Source organism: Typopeltis vanoorti, chromosome 5, assembly GCF_054136105.1.
Source record: "Typopeltis vanoorti isolate ZY-2024b chromosome 5, IOZ_Tvanoo_1.0, whole genome shotgun sequence".
In the NCBI taxonomy this organism is placed as follows: Eukaryota; Metazoa; Arthropoda; class Arachnida; order Uropygi; family Thelyphonidae; genus Typopeltis; species Typopeltis vanoorti.
In genome coordinates, this window is record NC_143553.1 from 37417979 (window position 1) to 37442711 (window position 24733).

The 24733-nt window shown below is 35.9% G+C and overlaps 1 protein-coding gene across 1 annotated transcript in view; it reads right to left on the reverse strand.

The window, feature by feature from the left end:
* The window catches only part of Brd8 (Bromodomain containing 8), a 575604-nt gene that overhangs the window by 121080 nt on the left and 429791 nt on the right, over window positions 1–24733 (reverse strand). Inside the window, exon 14 of the mRNA XM_090393081.1 lies at window positions 21267–21655. Coding sequence (XP_090249207.1) covers window positions 21267–21655 — 389 coding nt within the window. The remainder of the gene's footprint in view (window positions 1–21266; window positions 21656–24733) is intronic.

Here is a 24733-nt window from a genome sequence, read left to right on the forward strand (position 1 = left end):
TAATCTATATTTCCAATATTTTGGCAACGTCACGTTGCCATCTTCACAGGAACTTAAAATAAAGACACATGCACGCAGGCACTACACACAGTAAATGAGGACGAAGTAGGAAGCTATTTTTTCTCCTATAAATCCTGATGGTGTCCCCTAGCGGGCTATATAGGTATTCTTGGTCATTGGGCTGAAGGTCTTCTGATGTCCGTCTCCCAAATTTGGGGCAGTCTCATGCAACCAAATTTGTTGAGGTATGGCATGTTTCTTAGGGGTGAGGCCAATTCCATTAATTTGAATTTACTACGGTGTATTACTGTGGCGTGAATCAAGAGCATGGTCTGCAAGACCAGAATGGCTGTACTGGTGAAACCGGATGTAGTCTGTGTGTTCTGAAATTCTGATATTCGCTGTCCTGCCTGTTTGGCCAAAGTAGGACAGCTTACAGCTGCAAGGAACCTGGTAGGTCTAGGGGAAGTGGTTGGTCTTTCCTGTCCTGTCAGGTGTCTTCTCCCTCCAGGAGATTGACTACCATGTGTCTCCACCATGTCCTATTCTGCGCCTCTCTGCTGCATTCCTCATATGAGAGATAGGTCCAATCTTCTATATTTTTCATCCACTCCAGTCTTTGTCTTCCTCTTTCCCTCAACAGTTCCTTTGACAAATATGTCTCAGAATATATCCAAAATATCTGACTTTTCTCTTTTTAATTTCTTTCATCAGGTTCCTGTTTACGCCTATCATCTCTAGTACCTCTTCATTTGTCTTTCCATGATATTCTCATAATTCTTTGCAGCATCCACATTTCAACGCCTCCAGTTATTTCTCACTCTGATTGGAGAGTGTCCGTGTCTCTACTTGATATAATAATGTAGACCACATGTAGCATTTGGAGATTCTTAGTCTTGTTTTCAGATTTAACTCTCTAGATGTTAATAGATTTTTCATACTGTTGACAGTTGACCTTGCAATTTCAGTCCTTTTTCTAATTTCATCTTCTGTCCTGCCATTCTCTGTGATCAAGTGTCCGAGGTATATGTATTTTTGCACCTGTTCTAATTTATTTCCTTTTATATTGATGCATTTTTTGGTATTTTCTTTTCTCTTGAAATTATCATGATTTTTGTCTTTTTAAATTTGAAACCGAGGCTATACTGTTCGCTATACTTGAGGGTTTCATCTATAAGAGTTTTGAGGTCATATTTGTTTTCAGCTAGAAGAACTGTGTCATCTGCATATCTTAGGTTATTAATATTTCTGCCACCTACACTGATTCCTTTGAGGTTACTAATTTTATTAAATATTTCTTCTGTGTACAGGTTAAAGAGAATCAGAGAAAAGACACAGCCTTATCTCACACCTTTCTGAACTGGGAATTCTTCTGAGGTCTCTCTATTTATTCTCAAAGATGCAGTCTGTTCTCAGTAAAGATTAGTTAATAGCCTAATGTCTTTTTCATCTATGCCTCTTTTTGAAAGGATTTCAATTAATTGTTCATGTTGGACATTATCGATTCATGTTAGAGATGTCTTTTTGTAATCTATGAAGCAGAGGTACACATCTTTTTGTTTTTCTAGATATCTTTCTATGATGGTTCTGACGTTGAAAATACCTTCTCTTGTACCTACATTTTCCTTGAAACCACTTCGTGTATCATTTATTTTTATGTTTATTTTTCTTTTATTTCTTTCAAGAGTAACGTACAGGAGGACTTTTGATACTTGACTGATGAGGATGATTGTCCTGAACTCTTCACATCTTGTAGCTTTTGTTTTTTTGGGGGAATTGGAACGAAAATTGAGTGATTAATATGTTTAGGTAGAAATCCAGTCTCGTATATTTTATTGCATAATTTTGTGAGAAATTTCCTCCTTCATTGAGAGCCCTCAACCATTCTGCCAAGATGTTATCTATTCCTGCAGCTTAAATATGGTTTTCTGATTGCATTTTCAACTTCACAGAGTAAAATGGATGGTCCTTCTAAATCAGTCTGTTCAGGAATATCATTTCTTTGTTGATCATATAATTTCCTTGTGTATTCAATCCATCTTTCCATGATTTCTTTTTTATCAATTAGAATATGGTCTCTTGAGTCTCTAATGACACTTCCATGGTTTGCTGTATTTGTCCTGCTTGTCATTTCTCTGATCTTTTCATGCATTTCTCTGCTTCTCTGTTTTCTATATCTATACATTTATATTTAATCCATTCCTCTTTGGCTTTCCTGCATTCTTTTTTTTATTCCTTTATTCATGCTTTTATATTCAGGTTTGTTCTTTAACTTTTTTCTTTGTTCCATCAATGTCAGTATTTTTTTCATTCATCCAAGGTTTATTCCTTTTCCTTTTTAATTGTGAGAGTGTATTTTTGGCTGCTTCATTGATGCTATTCTTGAATGTTTGCCAGCTCATGTTAATTTCATCAGTTGGTGTTCTATTTTCTGTGTGAGTTGTGGTGTCAGACTTGTTAAGGGATTTTGTGAATTCTTTTATAAAGCAGTCTTTAACTTCTTGGTTGTTAAGTGAGTCTGAATTATAAGTTTCTCTTATGAATGGTTGGCTTGGTATCTGAAGTTTTATTTTGATTTTTGCAATCACTGGGTTGTGGTCTGATCCTATGTCTACTCCAGGATATATTTTTGCTTGTGTTATTGCATTTCAGAATCTTTTGCTTATTATTATATAGTCAATTTGGTTTCTATAGATGTCCCTAGGGCTTTTCAAGGTGTCTTATGGGAGGATGTTTAAACAGTGTGTTGGCAATTATTAGGTCATTGGTTTCACAGAATTGAATTAATCTTTCACCTCTTTCATTTCTGATTCCAATACCTTGGTTTCCCATGCAAAATGAAATTTTTTCTGAGGTGACTTTTGCATTTAGGTTGCCCATCATTATAATAACATCATCTGACTTAGCATTGGAGATTGCAGTTTGGATGTCTTCATAAAATTGTTCCAACTCTTCATCTGGGTGATCTTGGGTTGGCGCATATGCTTGGATAATATACAGGTTGAATGGTTGCAGTTATTTTGGCTGTTATGATTCTGTCATTTATGGGCCAATATCCCTGTAGAGATTTTGCAATTCTATTACTTAGGATGAGCACTACTCCATTAAGGTGTAAGTCACTGCCAGAGTAGATTATAGTGTGATTTTTTCTTCTTATTATGCCTGTATCTGTCCACCTTACTTCACTGATACCTGCAATATCGGCCTTCATCACTTCTAATTCCTGGAGTAAATTATCTAATTTTCAACTCGGTCTTTAGTGGAGCAGATAAGGGACATGATTTTTTTATATGGGCTATAACATGAGGTCAAGTCATGTTTTTTTTAGGATTTTGGTAATTTTTTCCAAGGTGCCTCGAATGCAGGGAATGGTGATGGATTTAGAATAATGCTTGTTGTGAAGCGGGGAGGGGTTACTGATTTCAATATTTTTTGGACTTGGGGGGGGGTGGCCATTGGCTGAGAAAGTGTTGAGGATGTGGTTAGGGCATTGTCATTTGAACAGATAAGTTTAGCCCTGTTGTGTAGTGTCTTAATAACTCCATATTGTTGTGGGGGGGGATTGTTAGTGAATGTATCTGCCTGTATGGGTGGGTTTTCTATAAACTGAGAAAAGCCAAGGTTCCATCATGCTGGCAGATGACTAGTGTGTCTAAGGGAGGCTGTTGTTTTTCTCTTTTTTCCAGGGTGAACTTGATTCTGGGATGTTGGTTGTTTAAGTGTGTTAGGAAGGAGAGGAGCGTATCAGAGCCATATGGCCAAATAGCAAACACATCATCAATGTAGCGAAGCCATATGGTTGGTTTTTGTGGGGCAGAGTTTAAGGCTTTCTCTTCGGAAGTCTCCATAAAGAAGTTGGCCAAGGGTGGGGAGAGTGGTGAACCCATGGCTGTCCCCTCTATTTGTTTATAGAATTTTCCTTGCCAAACATTTTTAGCTAAATATTTGGCCAAAACTCTCACACACTATACTAGCAACACACCATAACACATAAAAAACTCAGCCCACTTCAAAGTAAACATAGAAAACCTTACACTCCAACATACTGAAATAATGGTCAGTTTTTATGTCTCCTCGTTATTCACAAATGTCCCACTCAAAGAAACCTTAGAGCTAATCCAAGCTAAATTTCCTTCCGATATCTCAGCATTATTTCAGTTCAAAATGAACTTAGGCTATTTCGTTTGGCAAGGAAAATTTCACAAACAAATAGAGAGGACAGCCATGGATCCACCACTCTTCCCACCCTTGGCAAAACCTCTTTATGGAGACTTTTGAAGAGAAAGCCTTAAACCCTGCCCAACAAAAACCAACCACATGGCTTCGCTACATTGATTATGTGTTCGCTATTTGGCTGCATGGCTCTGATACACTCCTCTTCTTCCTAACACACTTAAACAATCAACACCACAGAATCAAATTCACCGTGGAAAAAGAGAAAAACAACAGCCTCCCTTTCTTAGACACACTAGTCACCCGTCAGTCTGATAGAACCTTGGTTTTCTCAGTTTATAGAAAACTCACCCATAAAGGCAGATACATTCACCAACAATCCCACCACCCCCTCACAACAATATGGAGTTATTAAGACACTACAGAACAGGACTAAACTTATCTGTTCAAATGACAATGCCCTAACCACAGAACTAAACCACATCCTCAACACTTAGTCAACCAATGGCTATCCCCCCCCCCCCCTCAAAATATTGAAACCAGTAAACCACAACCCCCCCCCTCACAACGAGGGTTACTCTAAATCCATCACCATTCTCTACATCCAAGGCACCTTGAAAAAAATTACCAAACTCCTAAAAAAATGACTTGACCTCCTGTTATAGACCATATAAAAAATTGGCATTCCTTATCCGCTCCAATAAAGACGAACCACTTCCCCTAGACCTATCTGGTGTATACCAGGTCCCTTGCAGCTGTAAGCTGTCCTACTTTGGCCAAACAGGTAGGACAGCGAATATCAGAATTTCACAACACAAAGACTACATCCGGTTTCACCAGTACAGCCACTCTGGTCTTGCAGATCATGCTCTTGATTCACGCCACAGAATATGGTGGAAGAAAGCCACAGTAATACACCATAGTAAATTCAAATTTGAAAGGCTATTCATGGAATCAGCCTCAGCCCTAAAAAAAAAAAAAAAAAAAAAAAAAAAAAAAAAAAAAAAAACATGCCAAACCTCAACAAATTTGGTTGCATGAGACTGCCCCAATTTTGGGAGACTTACATCGAAGACCTTCAGCCCAATGGCCAAGAATACCTACATAGCCTGCTAAGGGGGGGCACCATCAGGACTTTTAGGAGAAACAATAGCGTCCTCATTTACTGTGTGTAGTGCCTGCATGCACGTGTCTTTATTTTAAGTTCCTGTGAAGATGGCAACGTGACATTGCCGAAATATTGGAAATATAGATTAAAGTTTAATTTAATTTATATCTTTTCTACGTTGTAATTTCCTTAAGTTATTTAATAAGCAGAGCTAATTTAAGGATATTAAAGTTACTAAGGCTATGAATAAATCATTTTATGCAGTAAAACAATTCAAGATAGCAAATGATTTTCAATTTACTTGGATTAAAGATGATAGAATAGTCTTACAAAGGAATAAAAATAAAAATACACAGAATAAGGACCAAAGAAGGTTTGGGTATTATTAATTCCTAATGGAGGAGAATCCAGAAGATATTTCCATGAGATATTTAGAGGATGTGAATTATCTGTAAACATTATATCTGAAAGTAACTAACTTCTACATACTACACAAAAAACAGCAACTGCCTAGAAAAAAATCTGGAGGAGCTTCTCACACTGATGCAGGGCCTGATATAATGTTTTGCTCAAAGAGAAAGAGATCATTATATTCTCTATTCCTGAATGCCTTGCATTTGATAACTATAGTTTATAACAAATCTGGGGGTCTATTAATTTTTGCAAGAGATTAATATTGTAACTTAACACAGTATAACATATATATGAAAACTGCCAATTGACTGCACCTGCACAGTACAGATATAATGCTTCATTTATTTTAATATACAGATAATATGATAACATACCAGACAATTTTAATGAGGAGCTAGAGAGCACTGAAAAGTAACAGTTTATTATCTAGTTTATTATGTATCTTTACAAGAAGCATAACCGATAGTACTCATATCGAAGTCAGAATATGTGAATAACACAAAACGGATAATTTCTTGAAAAGAAAAATAACCCTCAACGTTTCAACTTCTATATCAATGTCATCATCAGAAACACACATAAGCAAGCTATAGCATAATTGCTTTATTAGCATTTACACTAGGCAGAGCTCTGGTGAGGAAAAGAAATATGGAGGAGAGAGTAAAATTTAAATTTGAGGAAAAAGTAAAAAACTTCTAATAAGATAAAAATAATAAAAAAATTAAGGGGAAACTACATCAATTGTTACTTCTTAATTTTTCTACGGAACTCTTACCTTTAAGTTCTGTTTCACTGACCATGTTTTTGTTGTGTTGTTGGAGTTCTGCTTGTTCTTGTGATGTTCTATATATACCTGAATGCTATACAGGTTTCAGATAGGTCTTACACTCTTTGAATTGCTAATCTATCATTCTTGCTGAGATAGGGATAATGAAACAGTATCTAAGCTTCTTTGAATATCAAGTTTTGGTGTAGTGCAAAGACTTGGTTCCTTTCAAATTAATTATGTCCTGTTTCTGATATGTAAAATAATTACAGGTGCACTGGATTTTTATACTCTGGGTAGGCAGGTAGGGAAGAGAATCTCTAAATGAAATAAATATGCTGTTAAATTTTATGAGTGGCTTAAATATTGTCTTAATATTGTAATTATGCAGTGTTCTATCTACTTCAACTAATATTCCTGTAATGTACAATGTGGCTATGGCATTTTTCTAATATTAATTTACAAAAATATTATTTAGTAGCAAATTTTGTAAATAGTTTTTTCTTTTTTTTGTAGCCTTTCATTATTAAGGTATTACATATAATTTCATAGTCATTCTTCGGTGCTTAATCATCAAAGTACTCTTAGGACCCTATGTTTGAGGGTGCTAATAACTCTTAGTTTTTGTGTTGGATGGCATGAGTTTGTGTATGTATGAATGTATGTAAGAATTATCCTGGTCATGTGACACATTAGGTTGTTCCAGGCCACCACTGTATAGTGAATCATCTCCCCCCCCCCATTTATAGATGCGTGTAATGGTTAAATAACTTTTTTAAGCAGTCATATGTGTACACAAATGATGTAAATGAAACATTCATTATTAAGTCAAATATATATACACAAAAAGAAAACAAATAAGTCATATTATAACAAAAAGTGTTAGATCTGATTATAGTATCAGAGGGGAGGTTTCAGTTAAAGATATACCGATTATGCCTCCAGTTTGTGATGACAAGTAGCTAATTTTATGAATGTTCCATTCAGGAAATTAAGACCTGACTGAAGATATGAGGGTTCTGCACCATGGTATCGGCTGATGGAAAAGAAGGATTCTGATGCTTCCCATACACTGTCAAAATCCTTGTCATCCATCAACCAATACCACAGTGCAGAACCCAACAAAAATACTTAAACAATGTAATAGTAGAATGAATCCTTACAGTTTGAAGAATAAATGAGTTAGAAGTAAAACGGGTGTGTAATATTATTAAGAAAGAGACTCGTAAGAAAAAAAATATGGAAGGCATTTCTGACGGAATCAATCCACCTAGACCTTGTTTTTTCTCTGGGTCTTTTTCTTGCATTCTTGGGATCATACATCTGTTTTACTAAACTTTCATCTCTCATTCTGTGTTCAGTGACCATACCACCTTACATTAACCCTGCTCAGACATTCTTGAATGCAAACAGGATCCAGTTCTTTCCTATTGTCTTCATTTTTAATATGATTCTGCAATTGATGCCATTCATTCACTCCCTTGATCTTTCCCAGAACTCTCATATCTGTGGTCTCTAATCTCTGATCAAGTGCTTTATTTCTAACCAAACTCTTAGATCTATAACTTAAAATTGGTTTCAACACTGTCTCATATACTACTATTCATATTTCCGAATTAGTTTAGTGCATTGGCTAATTTTTCCCTTATTCCATATAAATTTATTCAACTGGCTCCCATCCATATAAGCTTTGCTTATTCTGCTATATATTTCTAGATTTAGCTTGCCATCTTCACTAAAATCTGTGCTTCATCATCATTAAATTTCGACATGTGCCTCAAGAGATGTACAGGATATGATAGTACTACATGAAAAATTTACATCATTACTAACTTCCTATCTACAATTTTACTCCAAATCAATCTGTTACCTGTCAAGACACCTCACTAAAATCTGTGCTTCATCATCATCATATTCCTGACATGTGGCCCCAAGGGGTATACAGGACATGATAGTACTACACGAAAAATTTACATCATTACTAAATTACTATCTACAAATTTACTACAAATCAATCTGTTACCTGTCCAGACACCAAAATGTCAGATCTTATATTTCTGTCTTCTTAGGCACTTTTTATCATATCAATTCACCTATATCTTGGTCTTCCTCTGGGTCTTTTCCCTACAAAACTGGCAGAGACACTTGTTTTGCTAATCCTCTACCATTCCGTTTAAGTGACCATACCACTTGACATTAGCTCTGGTAACACTAAATCTGTGCCTAAATAGTTGAAATGTTTTACTTGTTCTATGGGCTCTCCATTCAGAATGTTATTATTATTCATGACACCTCCAAGGAGTCCGAAGACTCCTAGTGGGAAGACACCTACTGTACAATTTTCCGTCTCCACTACTACACAGGACTTCTACTACCAATCATCTACATCAATGGCATCTACTGCCCACAAACACAGCTAGTATTTTTTTTGTCTGTAAATTGCGTGTGTTCTGAAGGGCCGATTTGTCTGTATGGCGGTTGAAAAATCAGAGTTTCCGGGAGAAAAAAACGCTGCTACCTCCGTATGAGATCGGCTAACTCATTCGATTGAAAAAGTCCATATAAAGATTCCTCTCGTAATGACGAGAATCGAACTTAGGCCTTTTCTAATCGAAAAGCGCAACTTACCGTCGTTCTTCCAATTGCGCTACAGAGGAATATATGTTGCTGAAGCTTTCTATGTTCCTGCCTATTTACATAGTTTTGGTCTTTTTATTTCTGATTTTCATGCCAAATTTGTTACAGCTGTATTTCAATTTTAGTTATAGAATCCAGAAGACTTGCACTAGATGTTTTTAGGAGTACAACGTCATCTGCATAAAGCAAAGAGCCAAGTTTGACATCTCCAATTCTAATATCAGGCACGATGACACTTTCTTTCATAATGTAATCCATATAGATGAAAATAAGAGTAAAAGTAATGTACATCCTTGTCTTATCCCTGATTTGACATCACACCATCTTCCTGTATTTCCTTCAATTCTAACTGCTAACTTATAACTTAAATAAAGACTATTTATTGCTCTGTATAATGTTCCATTTACCAGATATGACTGTAGTGTTTTTGAAAAGCTTTTCTCCTGGCACCTTGTCATATGCTATTTCCAGATGTACTAAACTTAAATACAGATCCTTGTCATATTTCCATGATTTCTCAGCTATTTGTTGTAAAGTGAAAGTGTGATCCTGACAGCCTTTATTTGACTTGAATCCAGCTTGATCTTCTCCAAGTTTCTTGTCCACAATTTTTCTCAACCTCATTTTAAGTATGCTTGTATAAATTTTACCTGGAATACTTAGTAGAGATTCCTGTATAATTCTCATATTCACCTTTATTCCCTTTTTTTATGCAGGGGAACTATAATAACTGTACTCCAATCAATTGGAATTCAACCGTCTGAGCAGGTTCTCTGAATTATGCAGTGTAGCGACTCCAAAAGTTTTATACCCCCACATTTAAACATTTCTGATCCAATATCATCTACTCCAGGATATTATAAGTATGTCTGAAATAATTATTTTATAAAATTTTTAAATGAATTAGTATGCAATAGAACAGTAATTGAAAATGTCCACCAGTCTGTCTACTTATCAATAAATTTTGAATATGTTTGATATAAAAAAAAAAAACCCACTGCAAACCAGAACTGTGAAGCAGCTGCTAAAGTATATGAAATTAGACCTGAAGTGGTGAAATATGACAGAAGTGTTACAGTTGCCACAGTGCAAGAATCTAATACAGGATAATTTGAAGAACTTGTCATTCCAATAAAATAAAAATAATATGAGAATTATAGCAGAATTTCCTTATTTGGTATTTCAGGAAAAATGTATGCAATCAGACTTAAAAAGATCACAAAAAATGTTGAAGAGAAAATAATGGAAGAACAAGCGGAGTTTGGTATAGCCTCTTCAAAAAGGAGACAAAAGCTTAGTAAAAGTGAGAGAAAGACACCCATTTGACAAATTTTACCAAGTTAATGCATTAGAAGGATGAAATGCAGGAGCTGATCGTATTAGAGATCTGAATAACAAACCAATTTGCAGGAAATGTTAAGAATGCTAATACCTCTTGAAATAATACAAATAATGATAATGAAAAGATCCACATTTTATATAAAAAAAAGCAAGGCAAATAAAGATTTGGTCATAAGGCAAAATAATATTTGCCATAGGCCCAAAATATATGCTAATCATATGAAAGATACCACAGGAATGGGCAGAATGTATGACAGTTCTGTTGTATAAGGTGGTGCAAAAAACTGATGTGTCTAACTACTGACTTGTCACCCTCTCTTTGCGAATGCAGAGAGAGAGAGAGATTCTGAAATGTTCAGACAGATGAGACTGAATAGTGACAAGAGGCTGATAATAATGGACAACTTGAACTGTGGAAGCATTGACTGGAAGCAGGAAATCTCATGTGTGAGTAAGGGGATCTAATTTCATGAATTACTTAGGGGAAATTATCTTATGCAGCATGTAGTTGAAGCAACATGGGGCTTGAGTGTTATAGCTAACAATATGTATAATTAGCTATAATTATACATATTATAATTATAGTGGATATACAATGATGACAAAAGATGTGACTGCAATGCCACCAGTTCGGGAGAGTGATTATGTTTTTCATGTGGGGAGTGGTTAAACAGGTACAAGCTTGTGTGGAATTAACAAGCAGGGAAAATTAAGCAAATTAGATAAATTAAGCACAGTAATGATATATTAAGGAAACAGACTGACAATGTGCAACAACTCGATCAGTTGAATGGGAGAGAAATCAGTTGTGTCTGGGATTTGATCAGGAATCAATTACTTCTGGTAATGTCAGATTGTATTCCTAAGGTTTGGAGAATAAATAAAGTACTAGTGAAATGGATACATGGAATTATGCAGGAATTTCTGATAAAGAGAATGTTATGGAGAAGATATAAAGAACAAAGTACCCATCAACCAGGGCCGCCCCATCCAGTAGCATATTTTGCTGCTCCTTCTCCCTTATTTTTCGTATAGTTTATTCCAACTTTGCTACCCCAAAAAAACTTGCCGCCCCTGCAAATGCACATCTTGCACCGTCGGTGGAGCTGGCCCTGCCATCAACATCACAAGGAATATAAAGTGCAGGCTAGAATCTCATGTTGAAGGTTTAATGGAATATTTTCAGGACTGGGAAAGGTTAAAACTAATTTTAATGCTTCTAATATTTCATCTGTCATTGACATCTACAGGGATTACAAATAACTTTTGTAACAACACACTCAAATACAATACAATACAATACTAAGAGAAACATGTGGGCGACTCTAAAGTCCTATCTATCTGGTGCACCTTCTATGGGCGTCTGTAGGTAGCCTAGGATGTAACATGAGATCGCTGATAATTATCAGTGATCCTATTAAACATCAATTATAATTAATGTTTCCCAAATTTTGGGAAGTTTTATGCAACCGTATTTATTTAAATCCAGTTGATTTTTGAGTGCTGCCACAGATTCTAAAAACAGTCTTTTTTTTTTAATTTACTATGGTGGAACATGGTGGTTTTTCTCCAGGAGATCCTGTGGGTTGTATCCAAAATAGGGTCTGCAAGGCCAGATTGACCTTGCAGATGTATGTCTTGATTGCAGATGTATGATTTGTATTTTATTTAATGGATGGTTGCTGATCTGCCTGTCTATCCAAAGTAAGCCAGCTTGCAAGAACAAGATACGCTATATACTCCAAGTGCTGATAGAGGAGGGAGCTGATCATTGGTGGAATAGATAAGTATTAGTTTTATGGTGGGGCTTAAATGCTATGTGGAGGTTGTACTTTTTAAGGATCTGGCTATTTTGTCTGATGTGCCATGGATGTAGGGTATGGTGATGGCATTTCTGAAGTTCTTCTGAAGAGATGGCCAGGGAATGGTGGAGGAACTGATTATTTTTTTAATTCTGTAATCTTTGTAGCCATTGGAAAGGAAGGTGTTGTGGTTGAGTTCAGTTGAAAGGGAGGTTCCACTGGAACAAAGCTTGTGGGCTCTATTGGTTAGAGTTATAATAATGCCATATTGTTGAGAGAGGTGTGGTGGTGGGAAGGTTTGTGAATGTATCTGCCTGTGTGAGTAGGTTTTCTATATACAAAAACTAAAGGTTACCATTAGTAACCATTGTTACTAATGTGTCTAGGAAAGATAAACTATTGTTATTTTCCTTTTCCATTGTAAACTGGATTCTTGGATGTAGGCTATTGAGGTGACTGAGGAAGGAGTCTAATGTGTCTGGGTCATGAGGCCAAATAGAGAACACATCATCTTAGCCAGATAGAAGGTTTGAGAGGGTATGAGTCTATGGCTCATTTTTCAAAATTCTCCATGTTAAAATTGACAATAAGGGGGTGAGAGGGGGGGGGGGACTCTTAGCGGTTCCCTCTATCTGTTTGTAGATTTTGTTCTTCTAAGAAAAATAACCAGAACTGATGGCAAAGGAAAAGAGCTCTAAGATGTCAGAAGGAAAAATGTTTTTTAAGAGTGCTAAGGTGTCATTTAGGGAAATATTGGAAAACAATGAGATGATGTCAAAGCTCATCAATATGTCTGTATTATTTAAAGTTAGATTCCAATGCTTCCAATATTTGTCTCAGTGACTGAGACGAAAAATAGGAAAAAAAGGCTAGAAAGGTGGCAAGTGTAGTGAGGAAAGAGCAATTGGCATATGAAAACTGACTGGCTGAAGCAGTAAAACAAAGCACTAGGGAATTCTTATGTTGCTAATAGAAAAAAGGGTGAATATGGAAGACTGACTTTAGTTGCTGGAGTTGGAACATCAATCACATCTGCTCCAGGTATAGAGGAAATATTTAATGAGTATTACATTAGTGTTTTTCATGTAAGGAGAACTAAGAGTGGTGCTGAATAGCAATAGGAAGGAGGACAAAAGACTGACAGTTCAAAAATGGGAAGTATTTAAAATATTAAGAAACCTTGATGTAATAAAGCTGTGGGAGTGTATAGGATATCGTAATGTACATTAGGGGAACGTTCAAAAGAGCTGGCAGTGCCCTTGACTTGGTGGTTCATCAGACAGCTGGCAACAGGAATAGTTCTAGGAGAGTGGAAAGAAGGAAAAGTAGTGTCACTGTCAAACTATAGGGTATGGATATCAAGTGTAGCAGTGAAGGAGTTAGAGAGACAATATAAATCTGGATTGATGAGAATGGAAAACATTTGCAAAAGCAGCATCAGTTTCTTAGGGGAATGTCATGTTTTACCAGCTTGGTTTCATTTATTACAGGGTGACTAGTTTATTGGATGGGGGAGAGAGTTGCTTATACATTGATTTATTTAGATTTTCCTAAAACATTTGATTGAGTATTACATGATACTACTGTTGAAAGTGACCCAGATGGGGGATGGATAGATATTTTGAAATGACTAATAGGAGCTAGTGAGTTGTGTATTGAGTGCAGTATTGTGAAAAGGGAAGGTAAAGAAAGAGTGGGAGGTCACAGAGTTCTGTTCTAGGATATATCAATAATACAGTTCATGGTGGGAAAGAGGATATTCAGCTGTTTGCTAATGATGCCAAATTAGGAAGATGAATGCAAGACAGTTCTGATGTGTTGTTGTTGTTGCTGCTATAAGAAGATTTCAATAAGTTGGTGCCTGAGGTAAAGAATGTGAATCAGCAATGCTTTTCAGTTATGACCAATGCACATATCTGATATCTCTATCCAGTTTCAACCAAAAACTACATGTGGTAGTGGAAATGGCAGCTATTTCCGGAAGTATTAAGAACACAGAGATACTTCTTATTTAAGGATATCATAAACGAATAGGAAACAGATCAAGGATGCAACATTTTTCGAGAAAATCATAAGCTAGAGTCTGACAAGAATAGCAGTAGTATTGAACTTTAAACACACGCACGCATGCAGAGAGAGAGAATTTGATTAAAATCAGTTGGTTTAATTTTTATTTTGATTAATTGGTTTTGAATCCAATTATCAATTTTAATTCTCGTAGAATTAAGTTTCTTAGGGCTGAGGCTTAATTCTACGAGAATTAAAATTGATAATTGGATTCAAAACCAATTAATCAATTTTAAAATTAATTTTAATAAAATTAAAAATAAAATTCAAAACCAAATTAATCAAGATGTACGTCTCTCAAATTTGAGACTACCCCAAATTTGAGAGACGTACATCTTGAGAACTTCAGCCCACCGGCCAAGAATACCTAATTTAGCCCACTAGGGGGCACCATCAGAACTTTAGGAAAAACAGTAGTTTCCTCGCTTCGACCTCAATTGCTGTTTTTAGTGCCTGCGTGCACATGTCTTAATCTTATGTTCCCGTGAAGATGGCAACGTGATGTTGACGAAATATAGGAAGTATATATTAAAGTTTATTTTAATTTATATTCCAGTATACATTGTGAATTCCTTAAGTTATTTAGAAATCATGTGCAACCAATGTATAAGCCTTTCTACAAGAATTACTATCATCCATGGAGATTCTGTCGCATTCAAGGACTGTCAATACGGTAAACTTAAGCTGAAGTTATCGAGACAACTGAATCGTTTGACCTTAATGCTGCCGGGGATAATCAGGTAATCCCAAATTGTGTTTAGAATTACCTGATTATCCCCGGTTATTACCTGATTAGCACCATTTCTTTTCACAGAAGGCTCTCCGAATTTATAACTGTGCTAGCTTCGCTTTGCTATGAGAACAAATTACTACCACGTGCGTTCTCCTAGCTGATGCAAACAAAGCTATTCGGGCGTTAGAGGAAGAGCTTTTCAACACGCTGAATCACGAACTTTGGTCAATTCTATATGACATCTCGTGCACTTTGGCAGATAATGAATTTGAGAAAATATGGACATATCAGGAAATTTGATAATTTAAAAAAGAACTCTACCTCCGAACCAAAACTACCACTCAACGCGGAAGTCAACCTTTCTTCCTGATATGAAGACATATCAAGATTCCATTATCCCGAAACACTCAACACTCTTGCATGGCCACAATTTCGACATTGCTCCTAGAAAAATACCAGCCGAAGAAACTATGATCCAGATTGAATGCGGTATCCGCCACCTTCCAAACTACATTGTCAACAATATTAGACTGGATATGGCATGTGTTCTCACGAAAGCAATACCACCAAAAACCAACATATCCAATAGTGAATAAAAGGCGCTACAGGAAATGAAGAAAGACAAAGAAATAGTAATCACCAAAGCGGATAAGGGGAACGCCACCGTAGAGCTCAACCATATTGACTACACAGGTAAGCTTAATGCTTTATTATTAGATCGGGCTATTTACCTCCCCATTGAATACAATCCCAAAAACTCACAAATTAGAAAACTCCATAGGCTCTTTAAGGTCACTTCTTGGCCTGTGGAAGTTACTAACAAATTAAAACCTTTTAACTCTAGACCCCCCCGTATATATGGGCTCCCAAAAATACATAAACAAAATGTGCCATTACGTCCCATAGTGGATGGCATTGATTCCCCCACGTAGAAATTAGCCAAACATTTAGCCAAAGCGCTGATACACTATACTGGCAACACACCATCACACTTCAAAGCCAGTGTAGAAAACCTTACACTCCAACATACTGACATAATGGTCAGTTTTGACATCTCCTCCTTATTCACAAACTCCCACTCAAGGAAACCTTAGAGCTCATCCAAGCCAAATTTCCTCCCGACATCTCAGCCCTATTTCAGTTCACAATGAACTCAGGCTATTTCGTTTGGCTGGGAAAATTCTAAAAACAGATAAAGGGGACAGCCATGGATTCACCACTCTCCCCACTTCTGGCCAACTTCTTCATGGAGACTTTTGAAGAGAAAGCCTTAAACTTTGGGAGACATACACCTTGAGATCTTTAGCCCAACAGCCAAGAATATCTAATTTAGCCCACTAGTGGGGGGGGGGGGTCACCATCAGGACTTTAGGAAAAACAGTTGTTTGCTCGCTTCGACCTCAATTGCTGTTTTTAGTGCCTGCGCGCACGTGTCTTAAGCTTATGTTCCCATGAAGATGGCAACGTGATGTTGGCGAAATATAGGAAGTATATATTAAAGTTTATTTTAATCTATATTCCAGTATACGTTGTGAATTCCTTAAGTTATTTAGCAATCATAACAATCAGTATTGCTTAATATTTTACTTTCACAATTAAATGTTTTACTACTCTATCATTTTATTATATATAATATTTTTGCTTTGCAATGATCCACTCGTTTACCAACATGGTATTGTCATGAATCAACTGCTGCAGAGTGTGATCTCTGTGTTTGACATTTACCTCTGAATTATAAACTGTCTATAATTATTTATTATTTTATTTTATATTTGTTAATAATGGCAGATAAAATTCGAAGTGCCAGCAAAGGTTGGTCGATTGGTAGAGCCTCTGCTACTAATGACTCAGTTAAGTAAGTTTGAGCGCGGTTAGTAGTTGGAAGGGGACCAATCGTTCGATGCTGTTGGCACACTCTCCCTCGATGAGTTCTTGGACTCCCTGGAGGTGTCTAATAATAGTAATAGTAATAAAATGCTTTTCCTATATGTTGCGAGATCATATTGGTGAGGTATTTCGCCAAGTTGGAAGTCGGTGAATCTCTTCCATCTACTATTGGTCTTAAAGGTATATCTCTCTTATGGATCTTTGGAACACCATATAATCTTGGTATCAAAGGATGTTTTGATTGTAAGTATTTTTTAAGTTCTTCCATCCAATAACTGAATAATAAAAAAAATGTGGTGTAATCACAGAAATATATCTTTTGAACCAATTAGCCACAGAAGTCTATGCCTGCAAGTAGCTTAAAAATATCAAAGCGCTTTACATCGATCAAGTCTCATGAGAACTGTACAAAAATAACCTTTAACATAAAATACATAGAGTATGTCTATGTATTTTATGTTAAATATTAATGTAAATAACCTTATGGGAATTGATTGTATTTACTGTTTTGACTAAAATTTCTAGAATTTCAAAAACAAAGGCAATGCTTTGCCATCGGAAGTTTGTATAATAACTATATATAAGAGCGCAAGGAAGTTGTTTACGATTAAGTGTGTGAGAAAGTTATTTGCGAGCTCTGCGCATGAACACCTTCAAAGTTAGTATCAAAGAGATCCACTAGTTTCAGAGAAGTTTCTGCTGCCCAACAAGACAAGGAAAAAAGAGTGCATGGAGGAGATGAAAGAACGGGTCAGTCTTAACAAAAAGATCAAGGAGAACTGCCGATTTCTTTGGGATTTACAACCCTTGGTGCAAGGTCCCGAGAATGCGAAAATAAAAGGGGACTAAGCCGAACTTTGTGAAGAAAGTCCAGGTCCAGTTGACGAGAGAGCAAAGGTGAGGTCCAGTTACCGAAGAAAGGAGAGGTGAGGCGCAGTTATCAAGAAGGGAGGCAAGCTGCAGTTACCAAGAGGTGAGGCGAAGAGCTGTTACCGAAGAGAGCCAGAGGCAGTCGGACCCAGAGGACCTGACTTTACGGCGAACCCAAGGCAGAGGAAAAATTGGGAGAACAGCCAAAGCGAAGTGCCGGTCGGATGTCCTAGTGCTGCAGGAAGTCAACCGAAGCCAAAAGCCGCAGAGTGATCTTCAAGCCTGTATGCTGAAACTTCTTGCCTGAGCTATTGAGTACCAGGAAGATTGCAGTCCAAGACCTGCTGATATTCCGACAGAACACCCCCTGAAACAAGACTCTCTGGACGGAAACCTAAAGCCTGAGATGAAAGAAAAACCATAGTGACTTTGATGAAGGACTTTTGGAAGGTGTCGTGACAAAGAGCCTCTGTAAATGTGTTACATCCTTTTATGTACATTCATTTTGTAATCTATGAGATATGTCATAGATGGACTGATAAGAAATAATAAGAAGAAATATCTATAAGAGAGTTCTCTGATTTGTTGTTAACTGGAATATAAATTGTAAGATAACTTGCCATAGCTAGTTAATCTCTTTAGAAGTAAATTAGTCTTGGCAATCTGATTTTTTTTAGCAGAGAAATTACATTGTATAGTCATTTAATATTGAAAAGGGAAAGTTTGTTTCTTTATACCAAAAGTATAAGATAGGCAGAAATAGAGTAACCTCCCTATCACTTATTTAATGTACTTTGTTTCTGTTGTAAATAAACGTGTTTTAATTATATGTCGATAGAGTACCGCATGATTGTTTATTTTACAATGCACTGTTCCTAAATAAATGCAAACTTAAGAGCGAGAAACCAAGTAAGATAGCCGAAGCGTATAGTTAAGTGCAAATAGACCACGACTGCTTGTGTAAAGTTTTACTGAAGGAATTTGTGTTAGAGAAAGAGAGAGAGAAATCAACCGGCCGTATTACTGAGTTTCATGCCAATTAAAAGATACTGGTAGCACAGTCTTATCCAAATAAATGTGCTAGTATCCATAGGCATAAAACTCATAGTGCGAAAGGTAGATAAACTAAGCACGCAATAGTAAGAAGGAACAGTGAGAATAAGAAAGGAGGATATATAAAATTAATAATAATGGTGGCTTATAAATAGCAAGTAATAGCACACAGTTTACAGTGCTGTTGCCCCCGTGAAAGGAAGTCATACAAACCTATTACATTACATACTAAGATTAAAATTGTTATATTTAGTGACGATAGTGTATTGAACACCACTGTTTTTACAGTTTTTGAAAGTGAAGACAAAGCTCTCAGTGAACTTAAGTGTTATACTAGTTAATTCTACAGTTCTTTGTAAATGTGACAATTTATTGCCAAATTGGAAAACTTTTAATGGTGTAGATAGATTGTTTGGCATATGCCCTTAAGCCAAGTTATTCAAAATAACTTTTTCAGTTTGCATATCTGAGTAAATAAATGTTTTTTATGTTATTTATGCATTACATTTAACTACAGATTAAAAAAAAAAATGGCAACGATTTGCTACGTGAAGAAATTCACTACATGCTGGCGGCCTGGAACATAACACGTCATATGACCGAGGTATGCCTGTTTCATTATTATTATCATTATTAAGATACAATTATTATCATGAAGATAATAATTCTGAGATAAAATAATCATTTTTTTATTATATCTAGAATAAAGAATGAGAACTTGGTTTGATAAGTTCAAACCAGCTATGCATATTCATACATAATCAGAGGAAAGGGAAAGAATGGGAGAGGCCAGTTTAGTGGAGCAGCATTCAGAGAAATAAGTATAGAAAAGACATAATGCAGCAACAGAGATTCTATGAGAAAGTGACTGAAGGTAGTCACTGAGAGAGGAATCATCTATTAAGGAAACAGCTCTATTCTGAATACATTCAATTGAGATTTAGATGAGATTTGAAAATGTTGAGTAGAAGAAAAGTATTGTTTAGAATAACAAAAAGGCAAGCTTTTTTTTTTTTTTTTTTTTTTGAGGAAGGATACAGACATGACAGGAGATTGTGCCAGAATAGGCTAGATATGAATATTAATACAAGAAGAGAAAACTGATTTTAGGTGATGAGAAGCATACTGTCAAAAGTCAGAGAGAGAGAAAAGTGTGGTCTTTCTTCTGGAAGATAAGACAGGACTGCTTTTTAGTGGCATTGAAACTAGCCAGGTTATCCTTACCCACTTGATAATGCCTAGGACTTTGGTTTAAGACAGTGATTAAAGAGGAACTTGAAGCCAGAATCACCTGAGCAATATTAGATATTGCAAATGAATAAGAGGAATGGAAAGTCTGTCATCTGTAAAGCTATGAATAGCACTAAAAGTTAGAGGTCACTGATGTCATACATCTGCAATCACAACTATGGTCAATCTAGCCTTGAAGACTATGTATTGGATACAACCCACAAGATGGATCTCTTGGAAGAAAAACACCATGCTCCACCATAGTAAATTTAAAAAGGAAAGAATGTTTTTAGAATCTGCAGCACTCAGAAATCAATCCAAATTTAAATAAATAGGGATTAATAAACTTCCCAAAATTTGCAAAACAATAATTGTCAGTAATCCCACTTTAATCCTCTGCCACCTGCAAATGCCCATAGACCATGAACCAACTAGATAGAGCTTCAGCATCACTGATGTGTTTCATTTAGTACTGTGTTGTCTTTGCATGTGTTACAAGAGTTATTTGTAATCCCTGAAGATGTCTCATTGACTGAGATAAAATTAGTTTTTAATCCTTTCCTAGTGCTGTAAATATTCCATTAAACCTCCAACGTGAGATGCAAGACGAGAAGGATGGACTAGATGTTAAATCATAAGCTCTGGTCAATTTTCTTGATTTCTTACAGTTATGTGGTTATCACAGTTATCAAACTAGATAACTGAGATAAACAGTTATCAAACTGTTATCTCAGTTTGATAACTGTTATCTCAGTTGGAAGAGACCACATGTTTAAGATATAGCGTGTAAATAAGAGCTAAAATTTGTGTTGCTATTGGGAAATATTTTATTACTGTTTAAAAACCTGGCAATAGAGTACCTTGCAAACAATTGAAAAGGTATGTGGTATCTTAACCTTGGTATTGAAAAACTTATCTGTTTCCATTCATACAAATGGAAATCTCAGCGTGTTGTAAAGTAATAGTTAACATCTCTACCATCTTAGCCAACACAATAACTATTAAAATCTGAGAAAGAGAACCATTTTCTGTTACAAATATCCAACTGTAACAGTGACAAAGTTGTAGATTCATTTGGATGCAAAAGTGAGCAAACTATTTTAACTCAACTTACTGCTCTTTGAAACTTCAACATCAGTATTAACTTTAATATTGTACTATTTAAGGGTAATAGTGATACTATACCTTTGTGAGGTTGAAGCAGGACTGTTAGGAATTGAATCACCGACAACTGAAGCTGCTTTTGATTTTGTTTCTTGTGAGGGCTCTTCACCACTTTCTGTCTGTTGACTTGATGACAATGCATCCTTTGAAGCTATAAAAAGAGTTGTAGTTTCTATTATTTCACTATCAAGAGTTGCCATCTGATGAGATTTCTCTTTTTGATCTCCCTCTTCCTCATCTACTTCTTCATCTTCTTCCTCCTCCTCCTCCTCTTCTTCTTCTTTAAGTTCTCCTTGTGGTGGCTGAGATAAGGGTGTTGATGGTGTTGTCTCTGATGCTTCAGAAGAATGAACAGATTCGGCAGGTGGAAGGAGGATGGATGCTTCTTTAGGGTTGGAAGGATTATCAGACTGCATGAAAATTTATTGAGAGAAATTTATCAAAAAATAGTGTAACAATTCAGAAGAGAAATCAATATTTACAAACAGAAATACAATTATTTCATTTAATGGGAAATCAGCAACAGGTTGGTAATGAGCAACAGGTTGCTCATTACCAACAAAAGGAACTTACAAAAACTTACAAAAGGAAAGACCAAAAAAGGAGAAATTCTGACTTGGAAACTTTGATATATCAAAAGTGAACATATGAATGAGCAACACATTTAAGATGAAAAGAGTAAAAAGATGATGTAATTAGGGACAGTGACATAAGTACAGCTCAAAGAAGCTGATTTTTTTTTATTTATTTATTTTTTTTTTTTTATTAAAGGAAAAGTAGGTGTTTTGCAAATTGAAGATGAAAATGAATATTGGTGAGGTTGAAACAAAGACTTACATACATTTATGAAGTGATGAAAGTTTTTGTGGGGCTGACTTCTATATGTAATCCAAATCACTTTGCTAACTACTTTTCATGACTAGTGAGCTGAAATTGGAATATAAAATATAAAATGAGCTGAAATTGGAATATAAAATATACAATACAATACAAGTCGAACACATCCTGGTGAGCAGTGTTATCACTGCTAATTAGTTTAATTCCCATCAGTTGTCCATTATATGATCTACTGGCTAATATACAAAATAGCTTTAATTTTAAAACTACACCATGAAAAGAATGAAATATTGGGTCTCACCAGAATATCTCATGGCACTCTGAAAACATCAGTCATATTGCATGCTGGAAGAAAAAAGTAAACCAGGTCTTTCTACATCCCAACATGGTTTATGGCTACTTAGGTTTCTAAGCAAAATGGTGATATAACTGGATGATGCAGCTTGTATACGAGTGGAGACAAGACACATCATTCACACTTCAATTTCAGCTGTTGCACAGCAATAAGTGAAATTGAAGTATGCACAAGAAGACAGTTTGACATTAAAATTCAAGTGTAGAGCAGGGATATACACAGTTTTGACTACTAGTTATAAATTCATGTGGACCACAATATTGATTAAATCAGCATTAAACCTGATATTAAAATTGGATATATTAACTAAGTACATGGCTGTATACAAATAATACAGCAATCCCTTGATTAATGTGTTCTTTAAAACAGTCACATTAATCGAAAATGCACTAATCGAATATAATAACCTATGGGGAAAAGTATAATTTATTCCTCAAACTTCTTATTTCTACTGAAGTATCACTTGACCCTTAATTTTTTTTTATAAAAGAATTAGGATATATCTCAAGGCCTATTTAAAGCAAACCATGAAGATGAAACACAATGAAAATATTCAGAATATAAATTTATTATTCTACTTCTTAACGGAATTTTATACTGAGCTCTATGAAGACAAAGATCGTGACATCCAAGAATCATCTATGGATAACTCCAATGAGGAACAACACGATGCCCCTGAGATCTTACAAGGCGAAGTGGAAATGGCACTGCGAGAAATGAAGAATGGAAAGGCCCCCAGTAGCAGATGGAATTATGGTAGGCTTCTTAAAACTGGGAGAAGAGGAAGCCCTGTCATCAAACAGCTGACTAAACTCTTTAATAAATGCCTAAAACAGAAAAACATTCCAAAAAATTGGAAAAATTCACTTCTAATATTAATTTTTAAAAAAGGCAATAAGGAAGAAATTAAAAACTACAGATCTATAAGCTTACTCCTCACCATATACAGGGTGTTCGGGAGAAATTTGACAGTTTCGTAAGGAAAAAGAAAATCTTCTTTGTATCTATTCAATTTAATGAATTGACAAAAAAACATTACAGGCAGAGTTAATTACAATACTATCAACAAGATTTACTCAAAATAACCACCATTAGCATCGATCACAGCTTCAATTCTGCTTCGGAACCTCGAACAAGCTGATGCTACAGTCTCCCTGGGAAGGGCCGCAAAAACTGTTTTAATTTTATCCATTAACTGGGCTTTTGTATTACTGGAAGTGCGATTGGTGTCTTTTTCAACTGCGCCCCATACAAAATAATCCATGGGGTTAAGGTCTGGGGAGTTTGGAGGCCAAACATTTGGACTGGTGAAGTCGTAGAAATTTTCAGACAACCATTTTTGACTTTTCCCAGAGGTGTGGCAAGGGGCCGAATCCTGCTGCCATACATACGGCCTACCATTGGCTACCCTTGTTATCCAGGGCTTGACTACAGTTAGCAACTCCACGAACAAAGCCCGAATTCCAATGCCAGGGTTCTTCAACACCTGTTCCTGCAGATTTGCGAGGAATTCTGCTGTACGAACGCAATCAGATCGTCTGCTAGGGATCTTTCTTCTTGCTACATCCTCGTAGTCACCATTGCAAGTCTCTAGTTCATGCCTGATTGTTTTTACTGTATTCAGGGAGCATTGGGCAGCAGTCGTAATATCCTTATTTTGATGGCGGGCACGAATCATCATGATACAAGTTATTCTCTTCCATGATTCAGGTGGGTTCCAGCTATCCATCCTTTCTGACATCTTGTATATGAATGAAGAAGGGTCCAAACTTTTAAATGAAGAGAAGTGTGTGTTAATACATGTAACTTACGGAAAAATATAATTAATTATAAATATGTCAAATTTATCCCGAACACCCTGTATAAAGTTTTCACAAAAATTATAAATAATAGAATAAAATCTAAATTAGAGGGAATGCAATCCTGTGAACAAGCTGGATTTAGAAAGAATTACAATACTTTGGACCATTCACACATTAAGACAGCTCATTGAAAAGTCCACTGAATACAATAAACCCTTATTTCTGGCCTATATAGACTATGAAAAAGCATTTGATTCAGTTAAAACATCTGCAACACTAAAACACTTGAAACCCAGGGAACTGAGAAACCATATATTGAAACACTAAAACATATTTACAATAATGCAACTTCTGTAATTAAATTATATAAAAACAGTGAAAAGTTCCCAATACAAAAGGGCATCCGGCAAGACGACACCATATCTCCCAAATTATTTACAACTGCACTAGAGAAATTCTTTAGAAGCCTTGATTGGGGAACAAAAGGAATAAAC